Source organism: Schistocerca piceifrons, chromosome 5, assembly GCF_021461385.2.
Source record: "Schistocerca piceifrons isolate TAMUIC-IGC-003096 chromosome 5, iqSchPice1.1, whole genome shotgun sequence".
In the NCBI taxonomy this organism is placed as follows: domain Eukaryota; kingdom Metazoa; phylum Arthropoda; class Insecta; order Orthoptera; family Acrididae; genus Schistocerca; species Schistocerca piceifrons.
In genome coordinates, this window is record NC_060142.1 from 323,214,702 (window position 1) to 323,231,242 (window position 16,541).

Here is a 16,541-nt window from a genome sequence, read left to right on the forward strand (position 1 = left end):
AAATTTATTAATTATTAATTAAAATGTTAATAATTGTGACTTTTCCTTCCACTATTTATTTAGCTGTGAATATGTGATATGCATTACAAATCTTTGGACAATCGCATAGCTTTTTTTTATTTGTAACGTAGTTCCTACTTTTGTTGGGTAGAAATGTCTTCATCAAAAAGTATCTGTAAAACTTTTGAGACCAAATACGTAACTCTTATTATCATACATTAGAGAAGAATATACCGAAGTTGCTAAACACAATAAACTTTCACAGTATAGTTGAAAGGAAAGTGTGGCCAGGTATCAGAAAATAAGATTCAATTTCTTGAAAGACGTGGTATGAAGTTGGCAGCTATTTCAATGTAAAAAATTTGTAATTTATTATGGAAAGGATAGTTGCTACTTACCATATAGCACAAATGCTGAGTCACCAATCTGCTGAGACCAGAGAGAGAGAGAGAAAGAAAGAGAGAGAGAGAGAGAGAGAGAGAGAGAGAGAGAGAGAGAGAGAGAGAGTGTGTGTGTGTGTGTGTGTGTGTGTGTGTGTGTGTGTGTGTGTGTGTTTTGGCTAATACCGATGAAGGCCTTTTTGGCCAAAAGTTTATTTGCTGACAGCCTTTTTGTTGTACCTATCTGTGACTCGGCATCTGTGCTATATGGTGAGCAGCAGCTTTACTTTTCGTAATATGTTGTTATTCCACCCTGATTTTCCATTGTTTAATTTGTAATTTAATTTGCAATGAATTTTTACGTAGCTTGTTGCCAAGTAAGTACCATTGCAACTATCTTGTAGTTTTAATATTGTGCACCAATGTTGTCCAAAAATAGGATCAACTTCTTCCTCTTTATCTTCATATTATGGGCATACTTCAGTAAACAGCTGTCTATCTCATACTCTTTCTTATAGGTTCTGTTTTGTTGACGACCATGCACCACCAGAAAATACTTTCTGCTCACACTCTGCAATTATTCATATGTATTGATGATTAAATTATATGACTTTCACTCTTGGGAAGATTGTGATGAGGTTTGGCCATACCACTGGATATGATTTTGCAAGTCTAAATAAAAATGAATTGTGTTGGTCAGTCAGCCAGTCAGTTTCCAGTAGTAATAAAAAATATCATTCTTGACATTTCATAGTTTTTCTTAATTCTTCTGAAGACAACTACACAGTTGACCAATAGTTTGTTCAGAAACGACTTCCCATTTATAATGTACATAAAGCCTGCCTTCTTAGCAGTACTTCGTTTCTGGTTTATTGTGGTCTATTTGGTATAAGATGTGGTGACCTGCTGTTTCCATCTTTTCTGTCAGTGGCTGTAGACCATGATTGTTTCTCAAAATACACACATACACGAACGTTTGTAGAGAACTAAATCAGGAAAAAAATGTGATAACACACATTGTTTAACATTAGCACTAAAACAATGTTAACCCTCAAACACATGTATAGTAAGTTTTCCTCTTGCTAGAAAGTGAAAGAAAAAAGTTACAACTCTCTGATATTTTTTACATTACGTTTATACCCTCAAAATGTTAATAAATGCCCCAAGATCATAAGAAATTCTATGCCAAAACCATTTGAGGTTAGACTGGTGGCAATATAGTGCTAACCCACACTTCTGGTATTTTCAACAATTGATGATTCCCAAATGGGTAATAAGGATCTGCAGCATTGTCATCAATGAATGGATCACAGTCGTCATTAACATTCTTGTCAAACAGCCATCTTTTTATTTGATTACAAGATTTCAGAATAACTTGTATGGTAACTCTGTCAGATGACACTTTTCATTCAAAGGTAAGAACAAAACTATGATAAGACAAAATAGTGCATTTAGCCATCAGCACTTTATATCAGTAGAAATGCAACTGGATGTTATCAACTTGTAATGCAGCTGAAACCATAACAGACTAATTTTCATGAAATTAAGGGTTAGGACTTTCTTCCACTGACTACTTCGATTATCTCAGTACAGTTAATTAATGTATCAACAGAATTTTAAAGAAAGACCACTGCAATAATTGATATTTGAAAGTAGCATTATCATTACATTTGTTTCTTGCTTCTGTTTTGTTCTCAGGAAATGACACCATATGAACTACAAATAATAGTTAACAGAACTCCCTTTCTCTCTCTCTCTCTCTCTCTCTCTCTCTCTCTCTCTCTCTCTCTCTCTCTGTGTGTGTGTGTCACTGTTATCATTGCTGTCTCTAATAGGGTGACACTCAGCCCTCGGCATTCCATAACTGTTACTAGAAAAATGGTGTTGTCAGGTTCAGTAGATGCTGCAATGGAATATATCACACCAGTCATTACGGTATCTTCAGTAATATGAATGTGACACTCACTACACCAGTAGGTGTAATGTCCACCATAAGATTTTTAAATACAAAAATTACAGTGGTTGTTATTAAAAAAAATCAATGAAGTCACTTAAAGAGTGTGCATCTGAGTTTAACAAAATATTGAGTTATCTGTGTAACCAGTCATTTAAGAGTGAATCATCTTTTGAGTGGTTGAAATTTGCCTTTGGTTAAGAAAGGCAATAAATAAATACAGTCAAATTTATGTCCAATTTCACTTTTGCCAACATTCTTGAAAATTTTAGAAAAGATAATAACAATCAACTTCTTAACTATCTGACAACAAATACTATATTGTCAAAGTCACAGTTAATGTTTCTAAAGGGTTCTGATATTGGGAAAGCTAGCTGCACAAAGAACAGTAATGTACTTCATTCAGTAGACAATAAATTACAGGTGACTGGTATATTTTATGATCTGTCAAAAGCATTTGACTGTGTAAATCACAACATTCTTTTTAAGGAAATAAGAATATCACAGTGTTGCAAGAAATGCTGCAAAATGGTTAAAATACTATATCTCTTGACAGGATATGAATGATGTTATTAGGAAAGAAACAATATTAAGCTATCGGGTATCATCCAACTGGGAGCTAAGTACATATGGTGTCTCACAAGGTTCCACCTTCGGGGCCTTACTTTTTCTTGTGTACATTGATGACTTTTCACCTGTAACATTACCAGATGTCAAGATTGTTTTATTTGCAGATGATATATACATTGCAATAATGGCAAATCAAATATACTCCTAAAAAGATCAGCTAGGGAAATTTTTATGGACATTAATAAATAGTTTCTAGCTGATTATTTACCAGTAAACTCAGAATAAATGTACTACATGCAGTTTAGAACTTGTGAGAGTTTTCCTGCCAAAATATGTCTAAAACATTATGACAAACAGATAAAAGCAGTTAAGTGATAAATTCTCAGGATTACAGCCCGAAATTCAACAGAGAGGTTCATACCACAGTACTTATGAAGTGCCCAAACAAACTTTATACACAATGCAAATGTTGTTAGACATAGGTGATATAAAAATAACCATACTATGAAAAGGAAAGTTGCCACTCAACATATAGCAAAGATGCTGAGTCGCAGATAGGCACAACAAAAAGAGTGTCACAAAAAAGCTTTCGGTCAGTAAGGCCTTCTTCAAAAGTAGATGGGGCTGCTGTTCGCAGTGTGGCTTTCAGTTGCCAGAGACTGCAGTCATGTGTATATGGTGAGCAACAACTTTCCTTTTCATAATATTGTTATTCCAACTGGAATTTTCCATTGTTTCATATACAAATAAAAAAAACTAACATATTATACTTACAGGGCTATTACAAATGATTGAAGCGATTTCATAAAATCACTGTAGCTCCATTCATTGACATATGGTCACGACACACTACAGATACATAGAAAAACTCATAAAGTTTTGTTCGGCTGAAGCCGCACTTCAGGTTTCTGCCGTCAGAGCGCTCGAGAGCGCAGTGAGACAAAATGGCGACAGGAGCCGAGAAAGCGTATGTCGTGCTTGAAATGCACTCACATCAGTCAGTCATAACAGTGCAATGACACTTCAGGACGAAGTTCAACAAAGATCCACCAACTGCTAACTCCATTCGGCGATGGTATGTGCAGTTTAAAGCTTCTGGATGCCTCTGTAAGGGGAAATTAACGGGTCGGCCTGTAGTGAGCGAAGAAACAGTTGAACGCGTGCGGGCAAGTTTCACGCGTAGCCCGCGGAAAATTGGCTCATGCCACAACTGGAGACCGACAGCGCCGACTTCATCTTTCAACAGGATGGTGCTCCACCGCACTTCCATCATGATGTTCGGCATTTCTTAAACAGGAGATTGGAAAACCGATGGATCGGTCGTGGTGGAGATCATGATCAGCAATTCATGTCATGGCCTCCACGCTCTCCCGACTCAACCCCATGCGATTTCTTTCTGTGGGGTTATGTGAAAGATTCAGTGTTTAAACCTCCTCTACCAAGAAACGTGCCAGAACTGCGAGCTCACATCAACGATGCTTTCGAACTCATTGATGGGGACATGCTGCGCCGAGTGTGGGAGGAACTTGATTATTGGCTTGATGTCTGCCGAATCACTAAAGGGGCACATATCGAACATTTGTGAATGGCTAAAAAAACTTTTTGAGTTTTTGTATGTGTGTGCAAAGCATTTTGAAAATATCTCAAATAATAAAGTTATTGTAGAGCTGTGAAATCGCTTCAATCATTTGCAATAACCCTGTACTTTCATTACATAATGTCATATAAAATTTTTTGTGGTAACTCATCAAGCCAAGCTAAACGTTTCTGGGTTGATAAACATGTGATAAGAATTGTACAATGAGTGACCAAAAAGTAACGGAAATTTTTTAATTTCAAGGACTCGTACATCTGATTTTAATTTTTTTTCATCTTGTTGGTACACACATTCCTGATTTAAGTTTGCATTTTCAGCTGATTTGAATATTTAGTTTATTGTTGACATTCGAAAAGGTTATATGTGCTTTTGAATCCTTGGAAAATTTGTACTTATGAAAAAAATGGATCAAAGAATTTTCTTTAAATTCTGCTTGAAAAATGGAATAAAGTGCAGCACCACATTTGAAATGTTGACTGTGGCTTTTGGCAAATCTACTGTGCGTAAGACAAGAGCTCATGAGTGGTATAAACCTTTCAAAGAGGGTCTAGAACACATTGAAGGCAATGACAGCCCTGGACGTCGTAGCACATCAGTTACTGACTACAATTCGGGGGGGGGTTTGCTAATGATGTTGGCACAGTCTTTGGCTCGTGCCAAGCAACTTCTGTGCCAACAAAGTTTGTTTCAAAATTGTTGAAATTCAAACAAAAACAATGTCACATAGACATCATTTTAAGGTTATTCTTACTGTTTTGTTTGATTACAATAGGATAGTGCACTACAAGTTTCTGCCTTACGGTCAAATGGTCAATAAGGAATACTACCTGGAAGTTACTTGTCATTTGCATGAACCAATCTGAAGAAAACAATCAGAATTGTGGCAAAACTACTCATAGAAACTGCCCTACAAGAATGCTCCTGCCCACACCTCAGTGCTTGTTAGTGATTTTTGGGCGAAAAATAAAACAGTTATGTTGCCTCAGCCATCGTTTTCCCCAGACGTGATTTTTGCCACCATTGATGAGGTAAAAACAGAATCGCTGAAGGAGCTGGACACCATAACTAAAAGTGAGTTCCAGAAGTGCTTCTGAGGTTGGGAAAAGAACTGCCACAAATGTATTATATCTGAGGGAGTTTACTTTTAAGAAAAACATAAATTTCTGTCACTCTTTGATCACATTTCTTACGTGGTGCGAACTCAAGAACATCATGCAGAGACCAGTTCAGGAAACTAGGAATACTAACTACTGCTTCCCAGTATATTTATTACTTACTGAAATTTTTCAATGAAATACATATTTCTCTTTCATCTAAGGCTTGGATCATGCAGTTAGTACTAGAAACAAGAATAATCTTCACAGATCTTCACATCTTACTTTCAATAACTTGTCAGCAGCCATAAAAATTTTAACTACTTCTAAAGTTCAGTGTAAGAGGAGCATAAAGATTTTATTGATGACCAACTCCTGCTCCTCCATTGATACGTGTCTGATGTGTATATGTTACTGATAATGTCAAATAATGTGAGTATTAGAACAATCTGACTTTTTTTATAATTTCAGGTCGGTAATGGAATAGTTGTAAATAAGGGCTATAAAATAATTTTTTCAGTTTGATGATGCATGGTTCAATAGCCTAAGAATTATCATAACTGTGAACATCTGGGAGTTGAGCATTTACATTCTTTGTGATGAATTATTTATTACTTTTTAACTGAAAATATGTTTAGATATTTTCGACTTGTCCACAGCCATGAGGACCATTTCTCTTTGGATCTGTAGAAGGCTTATTAGCATATTTGTTTTTCTTTGTAGATATTTTTTGTGTCTTCTTGTTTTTCTGACAAGTTCTACATCCTGTTGAATCTTCTCACTGTGGACCTATTGGAATGAAAAGTACATCTAATCAAATTTAATCAGTGGGCAAAACTTAGCTGTCAGTTGTTTCATACATAATGTTCTGCAGTTGTTTATGTAATTTTAATTTTAATTGTGTCAAATGAAAATTCAGGCAAGAAAACTACTAAATTATGTGGCATACTTGCTGATAAGAATTAGCATTAAGGGGTGAAATGTTTAGTACTGCTGACAGATACATATAAAAGTAAAAGTGATGACACTATTCTAGCTTTTGTAATTATTAGTTCCTTCCTCAGGGAGAGATAATTTGGGAAAGGTGAAAAAGAAAGGGCAACTACCTAAACTCCTAGGATGAGAATTACTTGCTCTTATTTTTTAAACCTCCCTGTGGAAGAAGCTAACAGTTACAAAAGCTAGGATAATATCATCGCTTTTGCCTTTAAATATATCTATTGACAGCATTAAGAATGTCCCTAATTGAGGTAAGTATTGCCCAGCAATTCTGTCTCATAATATATTAATTTTCATTTTATTACCTTATGTTTTCCACAGAGTCATAGAAATCCATTTTTCAATAATAAAATAACTTGTCAGTAAACCCTTTCTTTAATTCTTGCCAGACTCATAGTTCCATGTGTACTTCTATCTTACTTGTGCAGCGATTATCTTTATAATCATAAGAAATGTAAACTGCAGCTCAGATTGTTGAAAGTGACGATATCACACTGACACTCTAAGATTCTTATTTATTTGTTTTTAGATGTATAAAACCAAATGAAACCAAACGACCACGAGATTGGGAGGAGCTGAGGGTAAAACATCAGGTGGAATATCTTGGACTGAAAGAAAATATACGTGTCAGGCGTGCTGGTTTTGCTTATCGGCGACCATTCAGAAAATTTCTGAACAGGTAATTTAATTTTAGTTAATGAACCTTACCCCCAAGTGCATGCTAAGTAAAAGGTTATCAGTCATGCTCTATACATAATGTTCACATTAAGTGTTTCCATTACCAAATGGGAACTCCTGTAAGAACATACATGTGGACTGTGATCAATTGTCTCTTTGCTGCATCTTGTTTATTACGTTTGGTGGTAATAATCAATTTGATAACACAAGGAATGTGGTGTGTGTGTGTGTGTGTGTGTGTGGGGGGGGGGGGGGGGGGTGATGATGATATGAGAGAAGAAAGAAGGTGAAACCCAGTGCCAGCACATAGCCTACTCCTTGCAAACAGCAACAAGGGGGCCGCCAAGCTTAACAACCCTCCTCTTGCTGACCAAATACTGGTAGAGAAAACATTCTCCACAACTAGTATTTGAAGCAGCTTACCCCCTGGTAGAGTGCCACCGCCCGAACGTGCATTAGTGACCTCAGCCACGGAGGCAGCTAATTAGGTTATGTGTAAATTGATTTAAAAGGAAAAGGAAATATTTTGCTTTAATATCACTTACATAATTGTTTTTACATTGGAACTGTCATTGCATCCTAATATTGTGGTTGTGACTTTTATTAAGTCAGTTCGGTCATCAGTAGTTGAGAAATAAACGATTGTTCATAAATAACATTGTAACATTGGTATTTATATAGAATCACAGTGAATGTGTTCTAAATGAAGCATCTAGGAATTATGTCATTCCAAACTGAGAGTAAACATGTAAAAGGTAGTGTGCACTTAGGTGAAATAGCCACAATTCTGCTAAAAATGGGAAAATGCCTTGTACCTTCCATGCTGACCGTAACCCAAGCATCAGATTTCATTTTCTGTTTGCATTGTGGAATTGAGCCTAGGCTCTCTGCTTAACCACAGTTGATACGATAAAAGCTATACTTGCAAAAATAGGACAGGTGAGGATCTTACAACACTTCTGATATGAGCCATTCTCACTTGAATAAAACAGATAGATTGTGTTTGTTAGGGCATATGCAGACAAACATGCTGACTGAACAGTTTAATTGTACTGAAGTATATGACAAAGAGTACCTGCTTTGTAGAACTTAAACACAAGAAAAAATTTGGCTGATGTTGCTCAGATAATTTGATAATAGGGGTATGGATAAATAAAAATCTTTAGGTAATGAGGCCTGCAAGTGAGAGATATCATCAAATAGTGATACATTGGCAGTAGATCATTAGACTCTGGAGTCAGTTGGACCGTCAGCAAGAGAGTCTACCTTCTGTCACTGCTGCAGGTAAGGCGAGTATATCACTTCCTTCCTAATTTTACTTATGAGCTTCAAACAAGAGCGACTTATTTTCAGTTATTTTAGTGGATACCAGTTTACTTTCTTAATTTTTTGTGTGTTTTAAGTGCTTACGGGCACAGTCTAATGTTCTAACAACTGTGTAGCATGCAATTTGCTGTCTTTGGTGTGGGTAGGGACTGTGATTGCTGTGGTCAATTCGAGCTAAGTTGGTGACCCTTAGTGGTGCTCCAGGTAAGTGTTGGCGTCCTTCACACAGCTTGAAGCTGTAGCCAATGGTAATCCCTGTGAGGGGGCCAGATGTCGGGATCTGGGCGATGTCCAGTACAATCCATGTATACCCCGATCGGCCCACTACTATGGCCACGGTAGGGATACTGCCCCCACTGATTAACCCCAAACCCGTGGTCAAGTGGGGGGTTGCCCCAAGGAGAGGCAGGCACCAAAAGACTTTACGGGGAGCCAATCGGAGGGCCATTCTGGTTCATCTGATGAACAGGTTTCGGGCACTGGCTGTAGCTGATGAAGTCCCTGAGCCCGATGAAGTCATTCAGCCTGTCCAAAAGGAAGCCTCTCGGCCCACAAAGCTCTGTGTGTATGCTGGGAGAACTCATTCCAGGTGTGAAAAGGGTGCTTCCGGTTGCCGTGAAGAGCACAGGGAGCAGCCAACTGCAGGTAATGGCTCATGTCGGAACTAAAGATGTGTGTTGCTTTGAATCGGAAGAGATTCTCTCTGGTTTTGGGCAGCTAACTGAAGTGGTAAAGATTGCCAGTCTTGTTTGGAAGATGAAGCCAGAGCTCACCATCTGTAGCATCATTGACAAAAACATCTGTGGTCCTTTGTTACAGAGCACAGTGGAGGGTCTGACTCAGAGGCTCAGGCATTTCTGGGACAATGTAGGCTGCAGATTCCTTGATTTGTGCCATAGGATGGTGGGTTTCTGAGCTCTGCTAAATACCTCAGGCATCCACTGCAAGTAGGAGGGGCTACAGAACTATTAGGGGCTGCGTGGAGGTGACTGGGTTGTTTGTTATGTTAGAGGATCTTGAGAAAGTGCAGAAAGGGCTCCAGTTTCAAAGGGTGCAGGGTGAACTCAGGAAGAGGGTAGCCATAGGAACAATCAATATTGTAGCTGTAAATTGCCATAGCTGTGTTGGAAAAGAACCAGAGCTCAAATTGTTATAAGTATGGAAAGCTGGCTAAGGCCAGAAAGAAGTTCAGCTGAAATTTTGACAAGGGCCCTAACCATGTTTAGAAAGGATAGTTTAAATAAAGTAGGTGGTGGAGTGCTTTTTGCTGTCACAAATAGTTTACCTTACAGTGAAATTTAAAGTAGATAGTTCATGTGAGTTAGTATGGGCAGAGGTTATACTTGATAACCAGAAGAAATTAATAATTGGTTCTTTTTACTGACCCCCTGACTCAGTTGCTGAACAGTTCAAAGAAAACTTGTTGCATTTCAAATTGGTACATCAATCATACAATAATAGTTAGTGGTGACTTCGGCTACCACGGATATGTTGGTGAAAATACACATTTAAAGTCAGAAGCAGGTGCAAAATCCTTTCGAAAATCGTTCAGAATGTGTTCTCAGCAAATTATTTTGAACAGTTAGTTCAGGAGCCCACTCAAAGTGTAAATGATTGTGAAAGCATGCTTGACCTCTTAGCAACAGATAATCCTGAGCAGATAGGGAGCATCATGATAGATAGAGGGATTAGTGACTACAAGGTTGTTGTAGCTAGATTGAATCCTGTAACATCCAAATACACCAAAATTAAACACATAATACTTCTATTTAAAAAAGGAAATAAAAATTCACGTGAGGCCTTCCTAAGAGACAGTCTCCACTGCTTCCAGTCTGAATATGTAAGTGTAGACCAGATGTGGTTTAAACGCAGAGAAATAGTATCTACAGCTGTTGAGAGACATATACCGAATAAATTAATGAGAGATGATATTGATCCCCCATGGTATACTAAACAGGTCAGAACACTGTTGCAGACGCAATGAAAAACTCATGCCAGATTTAAAAAAAAGAAAAACCCTCAAGATTGACAAAGCTTTAGAGAAGCTCCAAATGTAGTGGCTAACTTATTTGCAAGATACTTTTAATACTTTCCACAGTGAAACTCTGCCTAGAAATCTGGCAGAAAATTCAGAGAGATTGTGGTCATATGTAAAGCACGGCCAGCAGAAAGACACAATCAGTACTTCACTGCATGAAAACGGTGGTGATGTTACTGACCACCGTGCCACTAAAGCAAACTGCTAAATATGGTTTTCTGAAATTCTTTCACCAAAGAAGACGAAGTAGATATTCCAGAATTCGAACCAAGAACAACTATCAACATAAGTAACTTAGAAACAGGTGTCCTCAGTGTAGCTTATCAGCTTAATGTAAATCACTTAATAAAGGCAGGGCCTCGATTGTACAGGGTGTTTCAAAAATGACCGGTATATTTGAAACGGCAATAAAAACTAAACGAGCAGCGATAGAAATACACCGTTTGTTGCAATATGCTTGGGACAACAGTACATTTTCAGGCAGACAAACTTTCGAAATTACAGTAGTTATAATTTTCAACAACAGATGGCGCTGCGGTCTGGGAAACTCTATAGTACGATATTTTCCACATATCCACCATGCGTAGCAATAATATGGCGTAGTCTCTGAATGAAATTACCCGAAACCTTTGACAACGTGTCTGGCGGAACGGCTTCACATGCAGATGAGATGTACTGCTTTAGCTGTTCAATTGTTTCTGGATTCTAGCGGTACACCTGGTCTTTCAAGTGTCCCCACAGAAAGACGTCACAGGGGTTCATGTCTGGCGAATAGGGAGGCCAATCCATGCCGCCTCCTGTATGTTTCGGATAGCCCAAAGCAGTCACACGATCATCGAAATATTCATTCAGGAAATTAAAGACGTCGGCCGTGCGATGTGGCCGGGCACCATCTTGCATAAACCACGAGGTGTTCGCAGTGTCGTCTAAGGCAGTTTGTACCGCCACAAATTCACGAAGAATGTCCAGATAGCGTGATGCAGTAATCGTTTCGGATCTGAAAAATGGGCCAATGATTCCTTTGGAAGAAATGGCGGCCCAGACCAGTACTTTTTGAGGATGCAGGGACGATGGGACTGCAACATGGGGCTTTTCGGTTCCCCATATGCGCCAGTTCTGTTTATTGACGAAGCCGTCCAGGTAAAAATAAGCTTCGTCAGTAAACCAAATGCTGCCCACATGCATATCGCCGTCATCAATCCTGTGCACTATATCGTTAGCGAATGTCTCTCGTGCAGCAATGGTAGCGGCGCTGAGGGGTTGCCGCGTTTGAATTTTGTATGGATAGAGGTGTAAACTCTGGCGCATGAGACGATACGTGGATGGTGGCGTCATTTGGACCGCAGCTGCAACACGGCGAACGGAAACCCGAGGCCGCTGTTGGATCACCTGCTGCACTAGCTGCGCGTTGCCTTCTGTGGTTGCCGTACGCGGTCACCCTACCTTTCCAGCACGTTCATCTGTCACGTTCCCAGTCCGTTGAAATTTTTCAAACAGATCCTTTATTGTATCGCTTTTCGGTCCTTTGGTTACATTAAACCTCCGTTGAAAACTTCGTCTTGTTGCAACAACATTGTGTTCTAGGCGGTGGAATTCCAACACCAAAAAATCCTCTGTTCTAAGGAATAAACCATGTTGTCTACAGCACACTTGCACGTTGTGAACAGCACACACTTACAGCAGAAAGACGACGTACAGAATGGCGCACCCACAGACTGCGTTGTCTTCTATATCTTTCACATCACTTGCAGCGCCATCTGTTGTTGAAAATTGTAACTACTGTAATTTCGAAAGTTTGTCCGCCTGAAAATGTACTGTTGTCCCAAGCATATTGCAACAAACGGTGTATTTCTATCGCTGCTCGTTTAGTTTTTATTGCCGTTTCAAATATACCGGTCATTTTTGAAACACCCTGTGTAAAAGTCAGGCTCCTCTCAGAGTATGATGATATAATAGCTCCATATATAGCAGTCATATACAACCAATCACTTGTTGAAAGATCCATACCTAAAGACTGGAAAGTTGCAGAAGTCAAACCAGTATCCAAGAAAGGAAATATGAGTAATCTGCTGAGTTACAGACCCATATCGCTAACATCAATTTGCAGTAGGGTTTTGGAACATATACTGTGTTCGAACATTATGAGTAATCTTGAAGAAAACAGTTGCTTGACAAACAGCCAACATGTATTCAGAAAATATCATTCTTGTGAAACACAGCTAGATCCTTATTCTCATGAAGTAATGAGTGCTGTTGACAGGAGTCTCAATTTGATTCCATATTTTTAGATTTCCAAAGGCTTTTGACACCGTACCTCACAAGCGACTTCTAATCAGATTGTAAGCCTATGGAATATTATCTCAGTTGTGTGACTGGATTCATGATTTCCTCTCAGAAAGGTCAGAGTTCATAGTAACTGACGGAAAGTCATCAAGTAAAATGGAAGTAATATCGGGCATTCCCCATGGAAATCATTTAGGGCATCTGCTGTTCGTGATAGACATAAATGATTTAGGCCACAATCTGAATAGCACTCTTAGATTGTTTGCAGGTGATACTGTCATTTAATGTCTTATAAGGTCATCCGGTGATCAAAACAAATTGCAAAATGATTTAGACAAGCCATCTGTATGGTGCGAAAAGTGGCAGTTGAGTCTAACTAATGAAAAGTATGAAGCCAGAGAGTACTAAAAGGAACTCACTATGTTTCAGTTACATAATAAATTGCACAAATATAAAGGCTGTAAATGCAACTAAATACAAGGTCTGTTCAAAAAATTCAGGAACTTTGTCCACAAAATTTTTCTATGCTTTCAAAATACTCTGCCCTACAATTGATATACTACTCCTAACACAGTTTCCATTTCTGGAAGCAGTTTTGATATGCCTCTTGCTGGATCATTCAAAGCACTGTCTGGGAATTTTCTTTTATCACGACTATCATTGCAAATCTTTGTCCTTTCACTAGGGTTTTCAACTTTGGAAATTAAAAAATGTCTGCAGGATAGATTAGATAAGATTGGTTTTTCGTTCCATAGATTTGTGCTGAGGAGATCCTCCTGGATGTGGAACATGTCAAATTCTATTTTTTTTTAAAAAAAAAGCTGTAATAACAATACTAATAGTATGAATAATACAATACATAATTTGTTTCTATTAAAAAATTTGTCAATGGAGTAGAAGGAGTTGGCCACTAGTACGTCTTTCAGGCTCCTTTCAAACTGATCTTTTTGTTATGAAATTTTTTATGTTTGGTGGCAAATTATTGAAGATGAGTGTACCTGAGTAGTGGACCCCTTTTTGAACTAAAGTAAGTGCTTTTAAGTCCTTGTCCAGATCATTTTTGTTCCTAGTATTATGACCTGTAGATTAAAACTGAAGAAACCGCAAAAAGGTGGGAATTTAAGGAGATGGGACCTGGATAAACTGAAAGAACCAGAGGTTGTACAGAGTCTCAGGGAGAGCATAAGAGAACAATTGACAGAAATGGGGGAAAGAAATACAGTAGAAGAAGAATGGGTAGCTTTGAGGGATGAAGTAGTGAAGGCAGCAGAGGATCAAGTAGGTAAAAAGACGAGGGCTAGTAGAAATCCTTGGGGAACAGAAGAAATATTGAATTTAATTGATGAAAGGAGAAAATATAAAAATGCAGTAAATGAAGCAGGCAAAAAGGAATACAAACGTCTCAAAAATGAGATCGACAGGAAGTGCAAAATGGCTAAGCAGGGATGGCTAGAGGACAAATTAAGGATGTAGAGGCTTATCTCACTAGGGGTAAGATAGATACTGCCTACAGGAAAATTAAAGAGACCTTTGGAGATAAGAGAAACACTTGTATGAACATCAAGAGCTCAGATGGAAACCCAGTTATAAGCAAAGAAGGGAAAGCAGAAAGGTGGAAGGAGTATATAGAGGGTCTATACAAGGGCGATGTACTTGAGGACAATATTATGGAAATGGAAGAGGATGTAGATGAAGATGAAATGGGAGATACAATACTGCGTGAAGAGTTTGACAGAGCACTGAAAGATCTGAGTCGAAACAAGGCCCCCGGAGTAGACAACATTCCATTGGAACTACTGACGGCCTTGGGAGAGCCAGTCCTGACAAAACTCTACCATCTGGTGAGCAAGATGTATGAAACAGGCGAAATACCCTCAGACTTCAAGAAGAATATAATAATTCCAATCCCAAAGAAAGCAGGTGTTGACAGATGTGAAAATTACCGAACAATCAGTTTAATAAGCCACAGCTGCAAAATACTAACACGAATTCTTTACAGACGAATGGAAAAACTAGTAGAAGCCGACCTTGGGGAAGACCAGTTTGGCTTCCGTAGAAATACTGGAACACGTGAGGCAATACTGACCTTACGACTTATCTTAGAAGAAAGATTAAGGAATGGCAAACCTACATTTCTAGCATTTGTAGACTTAGAGAAAGCTTTTGACAATGTTGACTGGAATACTCTCTTTCAAATTCTAAAGGTGGCAGGGGTAAAATACAGGGAGCAAAAGGCTATTTACAATTTGTACAGAAACCAGATCGCAATTATAAGAGTCGAGGGACATGAAAGGGAAGCAGTGGTTGGGAAGGGAGTAAGACAGGGTTGTAGCCTCTCCTCGATGTTGTTCAATCTGTATATTGAGCAAGCAGTAAAGGAAACAAAAGAAAAATTCGGAGTAGGTATTAAAATCCATGGAGAAGAAATAAAAACTTTGAGGTTCGCCGATGACATTGTAATTCTGTCAGAGACAGCAAAGGACTTGGAAGAGCAGTTGAACGGAATGGATGGTGTCTTGAAGGGAGGATATAAGATGAACATCAACAAAAGCAAAACGAGGATAATGGAATGTAGTCTAATTAAGTCGGGTGATGTTGAGGGTATTAGATTAGGAAATGAGACACTTAAAGTAGTAAAGGAGTTTTGCTATTTGGGGAGCAAAATAACTGATGATGGTCGAAGTAGAGAGGATATAAAATGTAGGCTGGCAATGGCAAGGAAAGCGTTTGTGAAGAAGAGAAATTTGTTAACATCGAGTATAGATTTAAGTGACAGGAAGTCATTTCTGAAAGTATTTGTATGGAGTGTAGCCATGTATGGAAGTGAAACATGGACGGTTAATAGTTTGGACAGGAAGAGAATAGAAGCTTTCGAAATGTGGTGCTACAGAAGAATGCTGAAGATAAGGTGGGTAGATCACATAACTAATGATGAAGTATTGAATACAATTGGGGAGAAGAGGAGTTTGTGGCACAACTTGACCAGAAGAAGGGATCGGTTGGTAGGACATGTTCTGAGGCATCAAGGGATCACCAATTTAGTATTGGAGGGCAGCGTGGAGGGTAAAAATCATAGAGGGAGACCAAGAGATGAATACACTAAGCAGATTCAGAAGGATGTAGGTTGCAGTAGGTACTGGGAGATGAAGAAGGTTGCACAGGATAGAGTAGCATGGAGAGCTGCATCAAACCAGTCTCAGGACTGAAGACCACAACAGCAACAACATTGTATGTATGAACTGAGCTGTTTGTTGGAAAAAGAGATATATTATTTAGGACAAATTTCATTAAGGAGTAAGTATACTGAGAGGCAGTAGTTAGTATACCCAGTACTTTGAAGAGGTTTCTACAGGATGTCAGTGAATTTACTCCACAAATAATACGTATTACACACTTTTGGACTCCAAAAACTATTGTTTGACTTGAAGAGTTACCCCAGAATATAACCATATGACATTATGGAATGGAAGTAGGCAAAGTATGCAAGCTTTTTCATTTTTATGTCGCCTATGTCAGCTGACACTCGAATTGCAAATACAGATTTGTTAAGGCATTTCTGCAGTTTTGTGGTGTGCTCCTCCCAACAAAATTTATCAAGTTGTAATCCCAGGAATTTAAGACT

General features: G+C 38.5%; 1 protein-coding gene across 1 annotated transcript in view; it reads left to right on the top strand.

Annotated features, from left to right (window-relative positions):
* LOC124797926 (unconventional myosin-Ie-like) overlaps positions 1–16,541 on the top strand; it is a 365,871-nt gene that overhangs the window by 286,622 nt on the left and 62,708 nt on the right. The window contains exon 14 of the mRNA XM_047261058.1: positions 7,124–7,273. Within this exon, the coding sequence (XP_047117014.1) occupies positions 7,124–7,273 (150 nt within the window). The remainder of the gene's footprint in view (positions 1–7,123; positions 7,274–16,541) is intronic.